The following is a 22455-nucleotide window of genomic DNA, read 5'->3' on the forward strand; positions in this document are numbered from 1 at the left end:
ATCCATTCCTTTCATCTCTATCATGGAAAAGGAGTTTTGTGAAGGAGAGTTTTCGATGTGTAAAACTCAGTAAATTACTAAACAAAGTTAAACTGGCTATTTTTTTCACTTCAAGATTAAGTAATGGCCAGTGTAGCCTAGTTTCGTAAGCTGCATTATTGTCTTTTTATCTCTTAAGTGTCTATACAGGCCTTCCTGAAGAAAGGCAGAAGATGACAACTTAAGAAGATACATCTAATGAAGTGCTCCGGGGTCCACGCACATGGGCGGGACTACTCACATGCTTATGACTATCATGGAAATCCCCTACAAGAGAAAACCCTGTTTCTTGCTATAGTATGCTCAAGAAAAAGTTCCGGATCCAGTCTAATGTCTGAGGATAATTCTAAGGTATTTAATTTGCTGCCAGAACTCTGAATCAGATGCCTGAGTATCAAAGATTACTTCTAATTCACATCAAAGATTAAAGTGGAGTAAAAAGTCAGAAATTAAGTCTGTGAACCAGTATACTGTTACTCCCAAACCGCCTCCCCCATAGTATCCCAGTTCAAGATGGGAATCTTTGCATTATGTACAGTTCTATTTAGTTTGGTCATTGAAACATACCCCCCAGGCACAGTTGCAGCCACACATGCCAGATGTGTTAAAATATTGCAAACCCCCCCCAAAAAATATATACAGTTAAAAAGCCATATAATATCCCAGAGTTTTAGGGATATCTACAATATTAATCAAGGCTTTGCGAGACACACTCAAACGGGCAGACATTAAAGTACTGAATACCCAAGGTGATGGGGGTCAAGTTTACTGTCCTATCCTAGGAGGCTTTGAGTCATGGAGACAGCTAAATTTCACAATACCTGTGGACACAAGCACCAACAAATGCAACTGGGAAGCACTGCACTAAACCCCGTGGGCAGTTGCAATTTGACCATCTGTGCAACTACAACTGTTCCCACAGGGATAGTTGCCGGTAAAAAAGTGAAGCAATGTCTGAGAATGATGGAGCTGACACAACTGCAGTATCTCCGTCACGTTAATAATTTAAGGGTAGTGTAAAGGATCAACTGGAAGACAAGTTTCATACATATACATGCAAAAGTGAGCAAGAGACAGCCTACCAAGCACTACAGATACCATGTCTGCCATTAAATTCAAAATACCAGGTACCACAAAAAGCAGTGGAGGAAAGGTGCTGCCATAACAGACTCCGTCATAAAGCATTCAATTAAACCCCATCATTTTACAAATATCCATCTCCTGACTGACAGTTAAATTATCAAGAGGAATGCAACTCTCCTCACAAACTTCATAACAATTTGAAACATGGCTGCTTCCTTGCCCCCCCATCTTATCTTTCTATCTAAGGAAGATTTGCCTTAGATCCGGATTACAGCAAATTTACATCCGGTAGGATATGGGTCACACCCCTTTTATAGCCAGCATATGCATACTATCAAGTATTTGGTGTAAGTCAGCAATCAATCTGCAAGGATTGTAGACATATTAAATGATTATACTTAAATGAACAGATATCAAATCAATCTAGACACTGATTATGGTAGTCTGAAGATAAAAGAATGTAATATGGTATATAAACTGGCCACCTACTGAACAAGAAAGAAGCTAGGATACTAAGGACCCATGTTAGATAAAAAGCTGAGATAGGAAACATCCCACAGAGAGGCCATCCAGTGTTTAAGTTCACAATTGGGTCCAAAATATCAGCAAACATCAAACAAGGCAATATTCTAGGATTCCTATTGTAGGTGACTGTTAGAGAGGCAAAACAGTTGTTGGTCTGTACTGGATGGCTCCTTTATAGAACTCACGCAGAGATCTCACAGCATTGGGATCCTTGAAAGGATTTATGAATGGTTGTGGAGGAGAGCTATGAGTGAAGCCCCTATACTGCACAAAGCAACAATTGAGACAAAAATATTCTATGGTGCACCTCTTTTTAGGGAAACTCAAACTTATCACAATCAATGAAGATGGGAGGTGCCTTAACTTAAGGCGCAATACTACTTCCAGAAAGAACGATGCTGTTACACCCCTAGCTTAATACTGCTGAAATTACTCAAATACTGAATTCAATCAAAGAAAAATCACTTTTTTTTAAAATTAACTACTATGTATAACATGGAATACTGCTTTCTGTGGGACTCCCACTTTGACGATGAGGAATGATTCGAGCATTTGAATCTAGGAAAGATCCAATACTGGAGAAACACTTAATATTAGTGCTTGGATCTGGATGGAGGGAGTTTCAGGTTACCCAAAAGACTCAAATAGAGCAGGACAGACTAAAAAAAATCTTGTTGCAATGCAACAACAGTACGAGTAGATCATCCAATCTACCATTAAAAACAGAAGTAACGCTTTTTTAACATGTTTTTTCTTTTTTTACTACAAACACGTTTTGAACAAACTGGCCAAATAATAGACTGGGAGGCCTTAGGGCGTATAGAAAGCAGACACACAGGAACAATGAGAGGTGAGAGCCTCCAAGGCCCTGGGATACAATTTCAGTTCATTTTAGAGGAACAAAACAACAACAACAAAAAAACGGTTAAAAGTGAGAATAGTCAAACAAAAAAAAACTTTTTACAAAAAAGTGATCGTAAAATTGGTCGAAGAAAAACAAAATCCATGTCTTTTTCTCGTCCTGCTGTTGCCATGCCCGCCTCAAATCTCTTCTATATCGCTGCTGCTCCCCCACCCTTCTCGGCAGTTGTCTGCAGTCCATACTCTGCTTGGCCGTTAAAGTCCAGGGTTCATTCTATGTTTCAGCAAGGGGGCTGCTTCGCACACTCCTGCCCAGTGATAACTCTTCCCTCCACCACACCAAAAGGCTGCAAGCCTACTCCTTAGAGCTTGATCTTAAACGCTGTGGCTGAAGCAGAGGTGGTGGCAGCTGCTGATGATTTAAAGAGCGCCTTCAAGATAGTGTCAGGGTCCACCTCCGGTGCAGGCTTAGAGGGTGCAGGGCCAGGCCGGCGGGTATCAGTCTCCTTCTTAGTAGCAGAGGGAGTGTCACTTAATCGCCTAAAAAGAGAGAAACCAGGGATTATATTAACCATGTGTGACTTCTGTAACTTCATCAATAGGAGTACACTCATACCAAACCTCCCCTGCCACTTACACGCTCCACTGTCAGGGACCTTCAGGTCTGGTTTGTTTATTTCTTGAAGTACAATACTGCACCAAAATGCAAACGGGGAGATAGAGTTTGCACAGGGCTCCAAAGACAAAACTCACAAAGGAGACAAAAAAGTTACTCATCTATTACACTTTCTGCGTCTTGATATCTTTCATATATTCAGAAATGTTCCTTCTGTATTCAAGTGGCTGGCAACTTAATGGATTTTAAAAATCCCTGCATATTTCAGCATTGGGGTAATATCTAGTTCTTCTTTCAGAAAGCCATGGTGTCCCCACACAAAGGCAGATTCCTAACTAGCAGGAGAGTACATTTTTCCAGAGAGCCAGTATGACCGCCTCACCCCAGCCGGTCCCTATGGACACGGTCTTCATCCCTGCTAGAATAAGAATGATTTACAACAATCCCACATTCTTACAAGTGTTAAAAACCTGTTTATTCCCATGCACCAATGTCTCCTAAAGAAAAGGTGGTTAGAAGCTTAGGCAACTTCATCTATTCGCAAACTATTCTTGAACATCTCATGCGTACGCAAAGTGATCCTACCACTCCAAAATTGGAGCACTTCTCCAATCCTGACACCCCCCATCTAACACTTTCCACATAGGGCTAATTAAAACTAACACAATTTTCAACCATGCACTGCAAAAAGTCATGCAAAAACCAGTTGCTACTATACAGTGTTGCTAATCTATGCCTGCCAGACAAAGTATCAACAAAAATAATCGTTCCACTACCAAATCTTCCTCCATATTAGTGCTTTATATCTCTTTATAGACATACTGAGGTGAAGGAGAAAATGTGGTGTATGGTCATAGTTAGTTGAGGACTTCACCAAGCTATTAAAAGAATGAAACTATATTAAGTTCAGGTCAATATGTCTGGATGAAAGTGTCCCTTTCCTAACGAGCATATTTCACTGCAACTACGTATATTTGGTACGCAGTTTCTATATTTTGCTCTGGCGCTATGCTAATCTAAGTGTGTGCAAAGATGTCTAGGACTGTCCCTGACTTAGAGCGGTGCTGAACTTACACAATGTCTGGAGCAACACACCAAGCGTGTCTCGTGTGATAGATGACCACAGCCCCATATAGTGGGTTTACTACACAGTACTGTGGTGGCAGAATACCCAGTTTTAAGGATCAATAGCATGACGAGATCTTTATCTGGGTCGCTGGAGTGGAGGCCTACCAGCCCAACACTCAAAGTTTTGCTTCTGTGCACATTGCCCGGTTCATTACAATAACATAGTGTGGAGTGAGTATGCAAGTGAAAGAGAGACCGTATGAGTGTGTGTCTGTCTGTCTCCTGTTTCCTTACACTAACATCCCAAGTGCGTGTGTGTGCTCAGAGTAGCACATGCAAGTGTGTAGGAGAGCCAGAGTAATTTAGGCAAGCGGATTCATTTGGATGCCCTGGCCTGGTGTTCCCAAGATGTAGGAATAGGACTGTACTCCCAGACAGTGAATTGCTTACATTACTGCAGCTGAAGAGATGAACCTAGACACAGTCTCCTTCCGTTGGAGTGATGAAAGCCAGGTGCAGAAACTACACACCTTTGTGTCTGTTGTGTGTGTTGCACAGTGAAGACAACCATTCTGTGAGAAGAACAACTCTCCACAAAGGGTATACCTGGACAACAGCCTTGAAAGTACACTTGAACAAGAACAAACCCAAATTGGTTCTACAGTTTGATACAGAGAATCCACATCTCCTACCTGAAAATTGTATTTAAAAGTGGAACCCAAAGCACACCACTCTGTTCAAGCCCAAGTTCTCTACGATCAAGGAAGGGAGTGCTCTGCAGAGTACTTAGAGGGCTGCAGTGCAATGAAGGCTGGAGTCGGCCTGATACCTGCCACACATATATGACCCTGACGAACAAGTTACTTACCTTTGGTAACACCTTATCAGGTGGAGACTATATCTAGCCGTACATTTCTTAACTTTGAATTTTCCAAAGTGTCAGACTGGATTCGGAAGATTTTTCATGAGCAGTCACCCTGAGCGTCGGTAGGTGGCGTTGGTCACCTCCGCACAACAGTGTAGTTCACGCCGGAAGTGACAACTATGTCATCTACATAGGCGCCACCTCAACGTGCTGAAGTCAGTTACTTTTCATGCCAAGAAGCACAGAGCAATAACGAGCACCCACACTGGTGTGTCTAAACCAGGGTTCTAAGACGGATCAGCCCTGACACTAGAGATCTGTCCACAGAGCGGGGAGGATGGCTGGGTCGGTGAAGAATCTGCAGCTAGATATAGTCTATCAGATAAGGTGTTACCAAAGGTAAGTAACTTGTTCATCTGATAAGAGACTTCTAGCTGCAGATTCCTTACCTTTGAATTGATACCCAAGCAATACCATCCCCGGTTGAGGGTCTGCAGAGAGATTTAAACTAGGAAGTCCTGCAGGACCGAACCAGCGAAATGCTCATCCCTGCGGACCGGACTCTCCAGGCAGTAATGCTTGGTAACGTGCAGGGAAGTCCACGTTGCTGCCTGGTAGATGTCCAGAGCTGGGACTCTACGTACCAACAGAGTCGCAGCTTTTGACCTAGCGGAATGAGCCTGTAAGTCTTCCGGAGGCTGCTTCTTGGCCAGTGCATAGTAGAACTTGATGCAGAGAACGACCAATCAAGAGATGGCCCGTTTCTGTACCGCCCGACCTTTCTTTGCACCAACATACCCCACAAAGAGTTGTTTGTCCACCCGGAACTCATGTGTGTGGTCAAGATAGAATGACAAACGCTCTTTTTGAGTCGCCCCTCTTCCTTAGAGTGATGTGGAGGATTGTAGACAGTGGACAAGGGGACAGGTTGGCCCACTTGAAATGGTGTTACCACTTTCGGCAGGAAAGAGGCCTTATTGCGAAGCACCAGATTGTCTGAAAAAACTGAGAAGAATGGAGGATTGGAAGATAAAGACTGCAGCTCACTCACTCTTTGGGGCAATATAATCGCCATAAGAAAGGCTGTTTTGATGGTGAGCAGCCTGAGGGGACAATTGTGCAAAGGCATGAAAAGAGCGCACATCAAGAATGTGAGAACCAAGTTAAGGTCCTACTGAGGCATAATGAAAGGGGAAGGAAGTAAGAAATGTACACAACCCTTCAAAAACCTACTTAAAACATGAGAGTTTAAAAGGGAGGATTGGTCTGGCAGCCGTAAGAAGGCAGGAATAGCAGACAGATGGCCCTTGAGAGTGTCCAGAGCAGATTCCATTGGAATCAGCGGAATTGATGGAAAAGCATATACTAACCTTCCTGGAAGGGAGACATCCATTACAACGCGGTCTTTACTCCGCAATACGTTTACAACGTGGCCATTACAACGCAAGTCGTTACAATGACTTGCGCTGGATGGCGCTATACACTAAGGAATAGTATGAATTACTATTCCAACACCTTCCCTACTGTTACGTAGGCTGGAGTTGGAATAGTAAATCATGCTATTCCTAAGCCCTGTGCCTCTAGCGCAAGTTGTAACGACTTGCGTTGTTATGACTGCGCTGTAAACGTATCGCGGTGTGAAGACCGCGTTGTAACGTCATACATTCTTCCCGGACAGCTTATCAATAGGGTATCCCCTCTGGATCAGTGATGTGGATACCAGGAAGCAAAGTCTCAGCATTTTACTTTCTCTGGGATTGTGAACAGATCTTTGCCTGGGGTGCTTTATGTGTGGAAAATTTAGTCTGGTGTTTGATGTTTTAGTTCCCAGTCGCTGGATGCATTTGTTTGTTGAATTCTAGGTTTTGAATGCCCAATAGGTGCACCTCTACCAAACTTGTATTTGAATCACTCTTTTCCATACATCCAGAGATAGTTTTGACAGCAGGTAAGACCTCATTCCGAACCCGTTGGTTGGTGTATAACACCGTTATTGTAATGTGTGTTTAGATCAGCACTGTTTTGCCCTTTACTTGTACTTGGAACACTTTCAGTGCATGGAACAAAGTCTTGAGTAAAAACAGATCTCTCAGTTTGACTGCCTCTGTATGGTTCCATAGGCCCATGATTTTGTGGCTTCCAATGCGTGCCCCCGCAACCTGTGTAGGATGCATCCATGGTAATGGTCACTGTAGGAGTTGGTACATTGTAAGGTGTCCCTACGGTAACATGCTTTGTGCTCCACCACTTTAGTACCTCCTGAATGACTTGTGACAATCACTACATCCTCCCACCTCACAGTGGACTGTGACCATTGTTGTGCAACCTTTCCTGGATACAGGAAAACATAAAAAGATGATGCCGCTGGAATAAAGCTGGGTATGGAAGAAAGGGGATAGATTCTATGAGGATTTCAGAGGCCGGAATCTATACTATGACCTTATAAACACGAAAATGCCTCTGACACCATAGATCACACTTTTTCTTTTCTCAGCAATCCTATTTATTGACTAGTGCCTCCCAAAGAGCAGAAATAACAATCCAGTCATCGCTCTTTCTAGAACTATTTTGCAACAACTTTCTCTGACCCTGCTTAGGACCATAAAAAGCAGTTTACGTCGAGGACCAAACAAATTAGGGTCCTGACAACTTATCAAATCGGATATCTAAGTACTGTAGTGTAAGAATTCTCTCATTTGTTTAAAGCACTTTATTTATGTATGTATGATATGTCTCAAGGTTATGTGTTAAAATTGTGAAAAATGTAAAGAATTTTGCACGTTTTATGCAAAGGACATGTGTTTGTCAAGATGAAGAAGTGTTCTCCTTGTTTCAAATAATAGCAGAACGTAATAATTGAATTTAAACTCGCAGTCAACAAATAGGATTGCTGAGAAAAGAAAAAGTGTGATCTATGGTGTCAGAGGCATTTTCGTGTTTATAAGGCTGGAATAAAGCTAGCCCGACTGATTAGGGGGAATACTCCGAAACCAGTCCCAGGATGCTTGTTTCCGGTCCAGGGAGGACCTGGCCTGGCAGTTCAGGCTAGAAAGTTCCCACTGGAACAGGGTGAAGACGGATTTGTATACGGCTAGGTCTAACTGGGGTGGCATAGTGACCAAAAAACAAAGGATTTAATCCAGATATCTGACAGGAGAGGTAGGAGTGGAATGCAGAACGACTTCATACCCATTAACTTCATCATTGTCATCACTGTACGAGATTGCTCCTTTTGGTGTAGGGGAGGTTTGTCTGCTAGTACCTGGACTCTTTTGGGTATTTGGCAGGCCCTTGCTGTTGAAGTTTAGGGTCGATCTCAAGAACACCTGCTTTTGTTCTGGAAGCAGATTATTTTCTTTTGGTTTACTGTGAATCGTAGTCTGTGTAGTGTCTTCATCACAGTCTGCATGTTCTGCTGACATTGCAGTTTTGAACTCTTACCAGCCAGTTGTCTAGCTAAGGATAAACACTTTGAATTGGTAGTGTACCTTGTCTATGACTAATTTGAATTATCGCCTGCACTCATCATTCATGGAGATGTGTAGGTCGGCTTCTTTTAAGTTTACTGTGGCTACGTAATCCCCTCTCTTCAGGAATGGAATGACTTGCTGTCAACATTGTCATTTTAAAACAGTTTGTACTTGTTAAGTTGTCGGAGCGCTAGGATTGGTTGGTCTCAAGGTCAGATATTACTTTGGCACGAACTTCAGTGAGTATGTCCCTTTTCTGAGTTTTCTTAGGAGAACTCTTTCTATGCCTCATTTTTCAATGACAGCTGGAGTAACTGTTCCCTTTAGTAGGACTTCTCACTTGGTTTTATTGAAGAGGACTTCTTGATAAGTCTGATGCAGTAGCTATGCTTCATTATGTTGAGTATCCAATTTGTCGAAGGTGACTGACCCCCAATTCATGGTGAAATTCCCCTAAGCTGCCCGCTCAGTGGTTTTTGTGCCAGGGGTGACCCGTGGAAGTCACCGGTTTGCTGGCCCCACTCCTCTTGGGGCCTGACCTCTTCCACTGCCTCTTCTTCGAAAAGGCTGACATTTTTGGTTGTGGTCTGTGATGCTGCTGCCTGGCTGATCCCCGGTTGTTGAGGGACTGCTTTGTGTTGGAAACTCCCTCCACTTGGTGGTCTTCTGGCCAGCATGGTTGCCCTCTTGAAGGACTCTCAAAGCTGCAATGCCCCCATTGCTTTAGCTGTCTGTGTCCGCTGCGCAGAGGGCCGAATTGAGGCAGGTGTTAGTGATGTTTTTACCCGCTTGCATAATTTTTGACCTCTTCTTACTTTCCTCTGGAAGAGGTCACATGAGCTATTTTATCTCGTAACACTGCTGATGTCATTGAGCTCAAGTAGGGCTTACCCCATAATGTAGTTGGGGTCTTGTGAGGAATATCTGGACGACTTCTTGACTCCTGAAGTCACAGCCTTTGAGGTGACTGGCTCTTGAAAGGCCTTCCTTCTCTGGTCAAGGATGCTCTGGAACATGGTCAAGCACATGTTTCTCTTCTGCAGAGGCATCAGAGTCACAAGCAGAAAGCATGATTCTGCATGGCCTTCATTAAGGTGTACCCTGCAGATATCCGCTGCCCTCTTTCTGACCATGTTGGAAACTGCCAGGTCATGTGGCAGTGGAGCCCTTGAGGGATATGTATTGACACGGTCTTGCCAGGACTTTTCCAGTGGTTCCTGTTCTTAGGAGATGGCGGTGTTTAAGCCTTTGTAGTCTAACAACACCTCCTGTTCCCCCTACAGGAGGCTCCAACGTAAAGGGTGGCTCGATGTCTGGCTGTTCTTTTTCGACTGTTTCTGACTCAAGGCGGTGTAGATGTAATCCGAAATCCCTTTAGTGAGTTGTGCAAGCCATTCTCCCTGTGAGGAAATGGGGTGTATTATATGGTGTGGTAGTGCAACCTCACTGTATAATACACTTATCAACCCCTTTAGAACCCTTGGGTTTCATCTGTTAAAGCATCAGCTCAATCTGGGGTAGCTGTGGCACTGAGCTGTAAGGCTTACACAGAGAAAACAGAGTTAAGTATTTAACACAAAACTCAAGAAATACACCACCAATTTACAAAAATAGGCTGAAATGTATAAGAATTCAGACAGTAGAATGACCAAAAATCCACTGGAGGGTCCCAGAGATATACATTTTACAAGCAATAATAAAATCAGTACAATTTCAGTCAACAGTGAAAAAGCCTTGGCAAAATCAATGAAATGGACACTTGAAAAGGTATTCGAGGAAAACTTTAAGTGTTGCTGTAGCCGGTTAAAAGTACTTGGGGCGACCAACTCCAGCAGGGAGCTAGTCAGGGGGACCAGCAAGGTCCTCAAGAACAGTTACATTCACAAGTGAAGCAGTCCTTCAGCAGTTCCAGGCATTTTATCCATGTTGCAATAGATTCCTATGGAGTGGTCCTGATGCAAGGGATGAAGGATGCTGAAGATGCGACATGGTCGACGGTGGTCTTCCTGCAGGGATTCCTCAGTCCACGAAGAAGCTGAATGGGTCTTGGTTGCAAGGGCGACGCCGCACAAAATACTCTCCGGTCTGCCCAAGTCCAATCGCCATGGACTACCTGTCACCCATTGTCGCGGTTACAGGTCAATCCTTCCAGGGTCGATAAGAACAATTGTTACTTACCTGTAAACAGGTGGTTCTCCAGTATTGGTGTCTTTCATAGATTCACATGCTTGAATATTCCCCGTCGTCGGAGTGGGAGTCCCACGGTAAATAAAATAGCAATATATACATATATATATAGTAAAATATATACATAAGTAATCATATAATTAGTGCATATAGGTGTAAAACACACATAGTGTACCTATAAGAGAAAAACTCCATAGGAATACAATGGAGAGAGACAAAAGACCTTTGTAGTCTATCTCTGTCATTATGTAAGTCCGAACTCCAGCCAATCAGGCGTCAGCCCCTCTCTAGAACCTTCTCCTCAGAGCTTCTCACCTCAGATTTTCGTAGCACAAGAGTGACTGTAAAGTGCATGAGGAGAAGAGAGCCTCTGAAGGGAGGAGGGAGGGTCGCATGTGAATCTATGAAAGACACCAATACTGGAGAACCACCTGTTTACAGGTAAGTAACAATTGTTCTTCTCCAGTATTAGGGTGTCTTTCATAGATTCACATGCTTGAATATAGAATAGCTAGCAGTAACAATCACCATTGTTTCCATGCCAAATAGGTTCAACATATATAGATAATCAATCTTCTTATGCATAAAAACAGTATTGAACAACTGTAACATTGTAAATGCATAATATATATGGAAACAATATGGAGGCGGGAGGAAGAGGCTCACCTTACTTAAAAAGATTGCGCAGCACTGCCTGTCCCACCGCAGCATCCTCCTCGCTTAAAGTTGCTAAGCAGTAGTGCTTAGTAAACGTGTGTCTGGTCGACCACGTAGCTGCTCTGCAGATGTGTTGCAAAGATACTCCAGCAAATAAGGCAGTAGATGATGACACTGCCCTAGTGGAGTGTGCCCTCACTGGAGACTGCAGAGGTTTATTTGCCCTTTGGTGGCAGAAGACAATAGCTGCCGAGATCCAGCGTGCAATCGTTGGTTTAGTAACCTGACGTCCTTTATGACAGCGTCCATAAGCTATAAAAAGTTGATCGGATTTCCTGAAAGAAGCTGTCTTACTGATGTAGAACTTAAGACACCGCTTGACGTCCAAAGAATGTAATCTTTGTTCTGCAGGTGTCTGAGGATTGGCAAAAAAGGTCTTTAATATTACTGGCTCATTAATGTGAAAGTCAGTAGGCACCTTGGGTAGAAATGATGGATTGGTGCGTAACACTGCAGCATCCGGTTTGAACTGCAGGAACGGAGGTTTGATGGTAAAAGCATGGATGTCACTGACACGACGAGAAGACGTTAGTGCCAGAAGTAGAGCTACTTTCCAAGTGAGATATTTTAGGTCGGCCTTGTGAATGGGCTCAAACGGAGGTCTCATCAATTGTGCCAACACAACGTTGAGGTGCCACAACGGAGGAGGACGCCGAACTGGCGGAAATTTCCGGAATAGGCCCTTAAAGAATTGGCGGATTATTCTTGAGGAACAAAGGGAACTTGATCCATCTTGCCGGAAACGGGAAATGGCTGCTAGAAAAACCCTTAGGGTTGCATGCGACAGTCCAGAACTGGCTAGGTGCAAGAAGAATGGTAGCAATTGCTCTGCCGTGGAATGTATCGGATGAACTCCGTTAGCAGCACACCAATGGCAGAATCGTTTCCATTTAAACTTGTACGTCCTGATTGTAGAAGGTGCTCTTGCCTGGGCCAAAATATCCCTACAATCCTGGGGGATGTCTAGGTGGGCGAACTCATGGTGTTCAGGTTCCATGCTGATAAGCTCAGTGAGGAGGGATTTGGATGACAAATTCTCCCTTCGCTCATGGTAAGCAGATCCGTCCGATGTTGCAGGAGGATTGGCTGGCATTGGGACAGGAGGAGCAGTTCTGAGAACCACGCTTGCCGTGGCCAGCGCGGGGCTATTAGGATCAGGTGGCAAGGCTGTCTCCTCATCTTCCAAAGAACCCGAGGTATGAGGGGTATTGGAGGAAAGGCGTACGCAAATAGATTGCACCAGTTTATCAAAAGGGCATTCCCTTGTGATTGCTTGTGGGGATGCCAGCTTGCGTAATTTCGGCATTTCCGGTTCTCCGGCGTGGCAAAGAGATCGAGTTGCGGACGGCCCCATAGTTGGAATATCCTCTCTAGAGTGGGTTGGTGTAACTCCCACTCGTGGGTCGACGAGGAGGACCTGCTCAGGGAATCCGCTAGGACATTGGATACTCCTGGCAGGTGGACTGCCGTAAGCAAGATCTGATGACTGAGAGACCAGTCCCAAATTCTTTGAGCTAGCCTGGAGAGACTTGGGGATCTTGTTCCGCCCTGTTTGTTGACATAGTGCATACAGGTTGTGTTGTCTGTCTGTATTAGCACTGACTCTCCTTGGAGCAAAGGCAGAAACGATTTTAGAGCCAGAAAAATCGCCATGAGCTCCAACCTGTTGATGTGCCAAGATCTTTGATGTGTGGACCATCTTCCCTTCACAGAGAGATCCTCCAAATGAGCGCCCCATCCTTCCAATGAGGCGTCTGTTGTGAGTGTTCTGTCCGGTGGCAGCGACAGAAAGGACATGCCTTCCGTCAAGTTGGCTGGAATTGCCCACCATGCGAGTGCTGACTTTATCTGATCTGTGACACATATCATGTCGTGGAAAGATCCCGTTACCTGACGCCACTGAGCATCCAGAGCTTCCTGGATAGGACGTGTCCTCAGCCGGCAATGAGGGATCAAGGCAATGGATGATGACGCCATCCCCAGAAATGATTTTAATAGTCTCACAGAAACTGACTCTCTTGATCTGATCAGAGCCACCAGTCGCAGCATCTTTTTGAGACGCTCCTGGGAGAGGAATGCCTTCGCTGACACAGTCTCCAGAGTTGCGCCCAGGAAATCTCTTTGTTGGTACGGATGAAGTTGGGATTTTTCCACATTTACGGACAGGCCTAAAGAGCGAAACACGTTCTGGCACAGAAGAGTGTGTTGTCGCAGGTGAGTGCTTGACTGAGATTTCAGGAGAAAATCGTCCAGGTATGGAAATATTTGCACTCCCTGGAGGCGCAAATACGCTATTACTGGAGCCAGTACCTTCGTGAACACTCGAGGGGCTGAGCGCAGGCCAAATGGTAACACTTTGAATTGGTAATCGTGTTGACCCACTCGAAAACGCAGGAACTTTCGATGCCGCTGTAAAATAGGGATATGAAAATAGGCATCCTGGAGATCTATAGTCGCCAGAAAATCTTCCTGCAAGAGTAAGCGCAAGATGTCTACCAGCGTCATCATACGGAAGGATTGGCTCTTTATATATTTGTTTAGTGCTCTTAGATCGAGGATGGGCCTCCACTCTCCGTTTTTCTTTGTGATCAAAAAGAACCGGGAATAAAAACCTTTTCCCTTCTGAGACACTGGTACCAGTTCTATAGCTCCTTTTTGCCTTAAAAGTCGGACTTGATGCAACAGTTCTTTCATGTGAGCTGGTGGCGGTCCGGAGGGTGGAGTGGGAGGAGGGAATTTGGTGAATTCTAAGGCGTGTCCCTTCTTCACAATGTCCAAAACCCAACGGTCCTTTGAGATGGAGGACCATTGGGAAAAGAACAGAGAGATTCGACCTCCAACCTTGTCTGTCCGGTAAGAGTCACTGTCTCTTTGATGCGGATCCTCTGTATGAGGATTTTCCTCTATATGACTTGGAGGTTTGCTGCCGTGATGTTTGCTGTTGCTGTCCATAAGAGTAACGGTTGGACCCTTGATTGTAAGGTTTGTATTGTTTATTGTCTCTTCGAAAACTTGAGGAGGTGCCGCGTCCGCGTGCACCACGAAAATTACTCCGCTGAAATTGAAGGTTTCCTAGTGATCTAGCTGTTTCAGTGTCTTTCTTTATGGACTGTAGAGCTTCATCGACGTGGCTCCCAAATAAAGACTCGCCGTCATATGCCATGTTTAAGATCATAGACTGAACCTCCTGACGAAAGGATGTAGATTTTAACCATCCTTGCCTACGCAGAACAGCCGCTCCGGCAAGCTGACGGAAACCCATGCAGGCGATGTCCACTGCACAATCGATTATTTCCGCCGATGCCGCTTCTCCCTCTTGGAGCAACTTCATTGCCTCCACCTTAGATGGCTCTGGTAACTCCTGAACCACATCCGAGATATCAGCCCAAACTTGTCTGTCATATCGTCCCAGGATGGCCAAGGCATTAGCTGCTCTAACCACCGTAGAGGCCATAGAAGAGAATTTACGCCCTATGGCATCCATCCGACGTCCGTCACGATCCGGAGGCGAGGTGATGGAAGATGCCGGATTTTTCGCCTTACGTTGCGCTGCCTGCGTAACGACCGACTCAGGTTTAGCCTGACCCGTGAGGCATGCTGGGGTTCCTATCGGTGCCTTATATTTCTTTTCCAATCGAGGCACCTGAGCTGGCAAGGTATTCGGTGTCTGCATTAATTTCTTGCCTTCTTCCCAAATAAACTCAACTATGGGAATAGCATGAGTCTGTTTGTAGGGTTGATTCTTGAAATCATAAAGGAAGCAATCTTCCTCCCTGCGCTCCGTTGTTAACTTAAAACGGTGTGATGCCCTTTCCATCAGTTGGTGAAAATTGGCTATGTCCACTGGAGGTGAATCCCCTGTTACTATTTGTGAGGGGGATGGTGTTTGTGCCTGGTAATTGTCCCACTCCGCCATATCATCATCATTGTCATCTACATCCCCATCATCATCAGGGATTTCACCCTCTTCTGGGTCCTGAGGGCCTTCCTCTACAGGCTCATAATGAGGCAACACCCTTTCCGGAACCTGTCGTGGAGGTACAGGCGGCATCTGTGGAGCAGGATTTACAATAGGTACCGGTGGAATAATTGCTGGAATCACCGGGGTTGACGGAACCTCTGAACGTTGAGGGGATAGAGGGAACCGTTGGTTGTAGTCGTCCAACATGCGTTGGAGATTAGTAATGAGCGACAGAGGAAGAGTCGCCGTTTTATGCTTCGGAGGGGCCTGGTGTATAAATACCGGATCCTCATCCTCACTACTGACGTCCTGGCACTTAATAACCAAGTCGGATGGACTTTGTGCCGTTCCGAAAGACTCCGGTAACCCCTCGGATTCCTGATCCGAATCTGTAGCAAATAATGGTGAGGGAGGCTGTGCAACTCCCAAAGGAATATTATGTTCCTGGCTCTCCAAGCCCACAGTAGGAGGTAATGGTGTCCAAGAAACTCCTTCCCTTCTTGTTTTCTGGGTAGTCGCCACACCGCGTATTCGTACCCTTACGAATGTCTGTGGGGATGTACTCGTCGACGGAGCCGTCGTCGAAGGAATGATGGTCGACGGAATTATCGTCGACGACGTCTGTGGCAACAAGATTGCCGTCGTCGGATTCGCCGTCGACGGGGTCGCCGTCGACGGAGCCACCGTCGACGGAGCCACCGTCGACGGAGCCGCTGCCGACGGAGCCGTCGTCGAGGTCTTCGTAGACAAGGCTTTCGTCGACGGAACCACCGTCGACAGTGTCGTCGTCGGGATCTTCTTTTTCTTCGCCGACGGAATGGGCGTCGACGAGCTCGACGACGTCTTCGTCGACGACACAGTCTTCGTCGACGGAACCTTTACCTTCTTCGTCGACGTCGAAGTAATGGGCACAACAGAAGTCACCGCCCTTGAAGAAGTGATGGTAATCGTCGACGAGGATAACGTCGACATAACGCTCGTCGACGACGAAGCAGCTGACGTCGTCGTCGGGGTCACCGTCGACGAGGTAGAAACAGCAGATCTCGTCGTCGGGAGCATCGTCGACGAGGCTGACAAAGTTTTCCCCGAGGAATGGGAAGTAGACGCCTCAGCAGCCTGAGAACAGTGTCCCCTAGGCGACAAAGCAGTAGGTGAAACCACAAAGGTGGCAGTTGTCAGAGGCAAAGCCAGCTTCTTTTTCTTCAGGAAAGGAGATGGTAACTCCTGCACACTACTGCGCTTAGAGGCTGGTTGAGAACGACCAGAAAAGAGACTTTCCACATCAGAGGGAGAGTTATCCTTGTCCTTCAGTCTCTGTAGCCATAAAAGCAAGCGGCCTTCTCTGTCCTTTAGAGTTTTTGTAGAAAAAGTTCTACAAAACTTACATTTTGCCACCTCATGGTCAGGATATAAACAGTAAATACACTTACTGTGTGGGTCCTCAGAGAACAAACGCAGTTTTCCACATGAAGAGCATGGTCTAAACAAAGATTTCTTACTAGAAGACATCCTCACTGACAAAAACTGAGCAGAGCTCAGGGAGACTCCCTGTCACACGACGTGCGGTAGAAAATCAGAGGTGAGAAGCTCTGAGGAGAAGGTTCTAGAGAGGGGCTGACGCCTGATTGGCTGGAGTTCGGACTTACATAATGACAGAGATAGACTACAAAGGTCTTTTGTCTCTCTCCATTGTATTCCTATGGAGTTTTTCTCTTATAGGTACACTATGTGTGTTTTACACCTATATGCACTAATTATATGATTACTTATGTATATATTTTACTATATATATATGTATATATTGCTATTTTATTTACCGTGGGACTCCCACTCCGACGACGGGGAATATTCAAGCATGTGAATCTATGAAAGACACCCTAATACTGGAGAACTTGCCTTCTGAGGGTCCCAGAAATGTTCCTAAAGCACCCTTGGCTCGGTAAACCTGGGTGCAACTCTGTGTGCTGGCTCTTGGACCTCAGTGCTGCACAGAGGCAGTGGCAGCGGCTTGAAGATTTTAGGCTACCAACTAACCTCAGCAGGCTTCTTCAGCTGTTGTGTCCCTGTGTTGCGAACAGGCGGCCAGTCAGCTGGCCCCTGGAGTTCTCTTGGCTTGAGTGGGCTTTAGAGATACCATCCGCTTCGAGCAGGGCACGGCAGGGCAGGCACAGTCCCTCTCTTCTCTAGCCACCAGGTGCAGTCCTCGTCGGTGCAGTCTCTTTCATGGTCCCTCGGTGCAGCAGGGTAGTCCTATGGTCCTTCTTCAAAGTCGGTAGAGAGCAGAGTTCGGGGTGCCCTATTGACCTACAGAAAATGCTCTCAGGGTAGGATGTGGTTGGTAGCCAATGGGCTATTAGTTTCCCTACCTCCCGATTACCACTTTCTGGGAAGTGTGGCAAGTGGCTATCCCAGGATGCCACATTCTGCCCACCCCCCAAGATGGCGACACTTCTCTCTTGACACTTGGAGCTCCTCAGCCCACTGCTAGAGATGTGGCTACCAAGGGGCTACATGCGCCTGGAAAAAAGGGTTTGACAACTGGCTTCTTCTCTCCTGTTTCCAGTGGCAGCCTGTCTGCCCAAACAGAGAGCCCCTCCCTGAAATGTTATCAATTTGCTCTTCAATGGCAGCTTCTCCTTTGAAGCTCGCCTTTTGGGCTAACAACCATGTAGCTTCCTGCAGGAGGGAGGTAACTCCTCTCTCCCATGCAGGCCCCTAGTGTGTGCTTTCCTGGGAGTCTTTAGGAGTACTGGAAACCATGGGTAACTCAAGTGACAACTTCTAAAGTTGCACTTCGCACACCAGTGACATTCAATTCGATTTTAACCATTAAATCGGACTTAATGCACCGACTCTTGAAACTAAACAGTACAAACCTTAGTAGTCCCATTGAGAATTGGCTCGGTGCCAGTAACTCTGTACTTGGCCAATGGGGCTACCAGCCTTTCCACAGTAAAAACAACAATTTAGGGTTTTTACTGCTGAAACATGTAAAAGTGCATGTTCCACTTTGTGACATACAGAACCCTGCCTTATGACTAGTTAGGCCTGCCATAGAGGTGACTTACATACATTTAAAAGGAAGGTTTGGGCTTTGCCATTATTTTAAATTGCAAAGTCGAGTTAGCAGTTATAAACTGCCCTTCCAGTTGGCCATGGCAGACTGGGAGCCTGGTTTTACCAGGTCCTCATGGATGCACAACAAGTGCTGCAGTACCTGGGGACACACTAACTTAAAGGCCCTGGGTGCTTCTGGCATTATATACTAGGGACTTACAAGTAAGTTAGGCAAGGCCAATGGGGAACAAGCCAATTAAGCATACACCATTTTAAGGGTCAGAGCACATGCAATGAATCTTGTTTAGCAGGATCAGGGTATTTTAAAGACATTAAATGAGTATCTAGCAGTCAAATGGGGGCAAAAAGTAAAGGTAAACCTGCAAAGAGCCCTTTTTCTTACACTCCAACTGAAAGAGTGCCGCTATCTCAGCCTTTAAACGGCCACTCTTGTGCTACCTTGAGCACTTGTACTTAGGCGGTGTCTTTCTTTTTGGAGTTGGTGGCTCCTTGGCCATAGGTGTTTTTTTTTCTTCACCATTTCCCGAACGCCTCTCTACATCAAAGGTTTCCCCCATTGGATCCTCATGCTTAGACCCACTTGGCTGCTTTTGTTTACAGTCAAGACAGTTTGAGGACTTCAAGACAGAACCTTTTGGCTGACTAGTTACCTTCTACAGTTTCTTCTGGTCTGCTTCCTTTGGCACTCACCTTGCAGCTTCCAAGCTCGACACTGATCACCCTTCAGTGTCACACCCTTTCTTCGGCATCAAACTCAACTCCCTGTGCCAGCTCAGTGCCATGGACAGGCCCAGCTCCTTGAGTAAGGGAGGGCTGATTCTGCTGCCTGACGACCATGGCATAGTGTGCCAGACGTGGTCCCAAACTTACCTACAGCTTCTTTGGCTGAAATTCTGCACAGGTCTCCCACCCTTTGGTGGTATCTTTTCTAGGGAGGCAGAGGATGCAGATTTCGAGTTGTCTTTCTGATCAAACTTGTGGTGGCCTCACAGGCACATTTTAAGGGGGACCTTCTCTATTTCCCCTTGCTTTTCTCACCTTTGTGCATTTTCCGGGCGTGCTGTTTATCGAACGAGTCTTCCTTAGTGTACGAAAATAACTAGTCACGGCTTCCTCTGTGTCGGATGCTCTTCAGTAGAGTTTTCTGGTGATTTTTTCAGAGCTTTTCTGCCCTGCTTACAGGCCCAATGGTGGAAAAAAAGAATATGAAGATAGTAACCACTTCCAGGATACAAGTTTAACGTCACAAGGGGACTGACTGATGACCAAACGTTGGCCAATGATGATGCACAGGGGGGGTGGGAGGAGGAAAGCAAATGCGAAAGACATCATTTTGGACCCAACTACTACATGTCGGAATAATGCACAGCATGTCAATTTCAGAAAATATTTACGCTGCAATACTTTTCTTTCTTGCAGTGTTAAGCACTGGGCTGGACATTAACTTAATTGGGTCTGTTGGCACACTTGAGATCTGAACTCTAGCATCACATCGTCTCCCTGAAAAGCCTGCGCCTTTTTAGCCGAAAGTAGTGTGCGGAAAGGGCTGTGCTTTGTGTAGAGATTTCTTCAGAGAGGCTCAAAGATATCAGCAGCAAATGACCTAAATTCCCAAAGTTGAGGCTCACTAGCCCCTGCCTGCCCCGTGGCACCCTGAACAGGGTTTGACAGATGCCCATCTCAGGGCACAGGATAGAACAGTGACTCGACTTCCGTTAGTCTAAAATGCCACCGGCAGGGACGCAGAAACAATACATTCCCTGAACACTCTAGAGAATACACTGTTGTCAGTAACGAAATAGGTGGTGTTTAGAGCACCTGAAATAGTGCAGAACATTTTCAATGACAAGGGACCCCTAGTTTTTATCATTTAAATTCAAAAGACAATCCAAACCGGAGCCTAAAATCTGCCAACCAGAAGCTGCTGGTAGTACCACATCATAAACCTGCTATGTCGGATTAGGTGGTTGTTGCCAGTAGCAGCAGCCAAACTGTATTACACACTGCTGGCTCATGTTCACGATGAAGATCAGCTACTCCCAAAAAAAAAGCGGACAACAAGGCAGTTCATTATGTGATATGTTGCACAGAATTTCCCTGCTCTTAGCGAACAACAAGAGGTTTTTGTAAAAATAATTGAACTTCGCATCAACCAAGGCACATGATGGTTGGCATGTTCTTGCAGTTGAATGAGAAAAGTAACAAAGCCAGAGTGGAGATTCGGCTAAACCTAGGTTAGGCTGGAACAAAACGATTATTAGTTTCTAGATGGATAGCGACACTATTACTCTAGAAAAAGAAAACTCAATGGACAAACACCCAAAGATCGTAGGCTCAGCGCGCACAGGACTGAAACTGAATAACCGTATATATAGAGGGATTCTGGTCTGAGTGAAGCCCAACGTACCAGCACTTACACAGAAAAGGAAGTAGTAAGCAGGAATATTCTATGTAGTATTAAGCGCATCACAAACTGGAGAATGAAGATATAACATTGATATCATTTAAATAGTTTAGGACAGTGTGGGAGGACTGTGCCGGGGCTGTGTCAAGGCAGTCAGAGCACAATACTTTTCCTCCAAAACATGCCTCAGAGGGGAGACCAGAAGCTCTATTCTTGGCGGAGGCACACAAAGTCCAGAACCACAGACTGAAATAGATACAAAGTGGTTTACAGTGGGTCTCCGTAGGGTGAAAGAACCAATGGCCATGGCATGGCTCATGTGGTCAGAGCTCCCTTTACTGCATGGTGTAAGACGTAGGAACTTCAGTGTTCCAAGAAACAAAAACTTATTTTCTGAGGATGGTCCTTACAAGATTAAATAAAAGTGCAGGCACACAGAAGCTAGTGGCTGGAGATGGGACGAGAGTGTAAGCATGGTTCTTTCATCACATATCAGGGTTACTTCTCAGCAGACAATTAGAAACAACTATTCCATGAACTGTAAAACGGAATCACTCAAGTGAAAAACACTAGCAGAATCCTGAACAATCCATTTTCCAATACACTTACTCTTAGGCTGGGAAACACAAAATACAAGGACAAGCATGTGGCGATTCCCCACCTGATGACCTGCTAACAAAGCCCTGAGTCTCCCAGAATGTGACTCTGTGATGCAGCTACAGAGAGAGGCAGCTGAAACAAACCTAAAGGAAAGGAGAATCTGTGGTGACTGCTAGTGAGGTAAAAGGAGTGGATCCTCCTTACAATTTAGGGTGCCAGCGATGAAGAAGTTCCCTACACAAGTGAATGCCTGATGAAAGTCATGCACTCTAAATATTGAGGAACAACGTGTCAATTTTAGGCCAAGGTGTAAAGGTAAGGTCATTACTGGCAGCAAGTGCAGGTTTAATCAGAACCCACACAATGCACTGGGTTGGTTGCAAACCTGGCTTTGTGTGATAGGGAGGCTGAGGGATACAGTTCTGTGGAGACAGCGAGCTCCACATAAGGACACTTCCAGACATGCTGCTGTACCACTTCAGGTGAGAGCAGGGATGTGTAAGTGAGGAAAAAGATGCATGGAGGTAGACAGAATGACAGGAGGCGAGGACTGTGTCCGAAAAGAAGGAGTTTGAGTCTTGGCATGGCTTTAACATCCTGTGATTCTGGCAAATCACTTAATCTCCTCAAGCCTAAATATTGAATGTGACCTTGTGTAATATCACTGGTGCTCGTGTAAAGCGATCCAATAACTTCTGGTCGGGTTTATGCGATATAAAAACAGCAAAGAAAAAAATTATGTGAATGCAGCTCGATTCCTAATGAATAATTATAAAGATAGTTACTAAATGGGCGAAGAACCATACTTCCGGTTAGGATATGGTCTTTGCCCTGTAGTCCTGCTGCAACAAGTATAATGATCAGAGGATGCAGGGGGGGGGGTTACTTTTCTGGTTATGTAAGCTTGAAATGTGGTGCACCAACGCTGATCTCCTCCATTGTTTTATAGGCTTCCTCTCACACCACTCCCTCCTATCGCAG

The 22455-nt window shown here is 45.5% G+C and overlaps 1 protein-coding gene across 2 annotated transcripts in view; it reads right to left on the reverse strand.

The window, feature by feature from the left end:
- Nucleotides 1–2382: 2382 nt before the first annotated feature.
- POLDIP3 (DNA polymerase delta interacting protein 3) overlaps nucleotides 2383–22455 on the reverse strand; it is a 90698-nt gene continuing 70625 nt past the window's right edge. For both annotated transcript variants that reach the window (XM_085601171.1, XM_085601170.1), the window contains exon 9: nucleotides 2383–3048. In XM_085601171.1, coding sequence (XP_085457297.1) covers nucleotides 2871–3048 — 178 coding nt within the window. In that variant the 3' untranslated portion in view covers nucleotides 2383–2870. The remainder of the gene's footprint in view (nucleotides 3049–22455) is intronic.

This window comes from Triturus cristatus, chromosome 4_2, assembly GCF_964204655.1.
Source record: "Triturus cristatus chromosome 4_2, aTriCri1.1, whole genome shotgun sequence".
Classification (NCBI taxonomy): domain Eukaryota; kingdom Metazoa; phylum Chordata; class Amphibia; order Caudata; family Salamandridae; genus Triturus; species Triturus cristatus.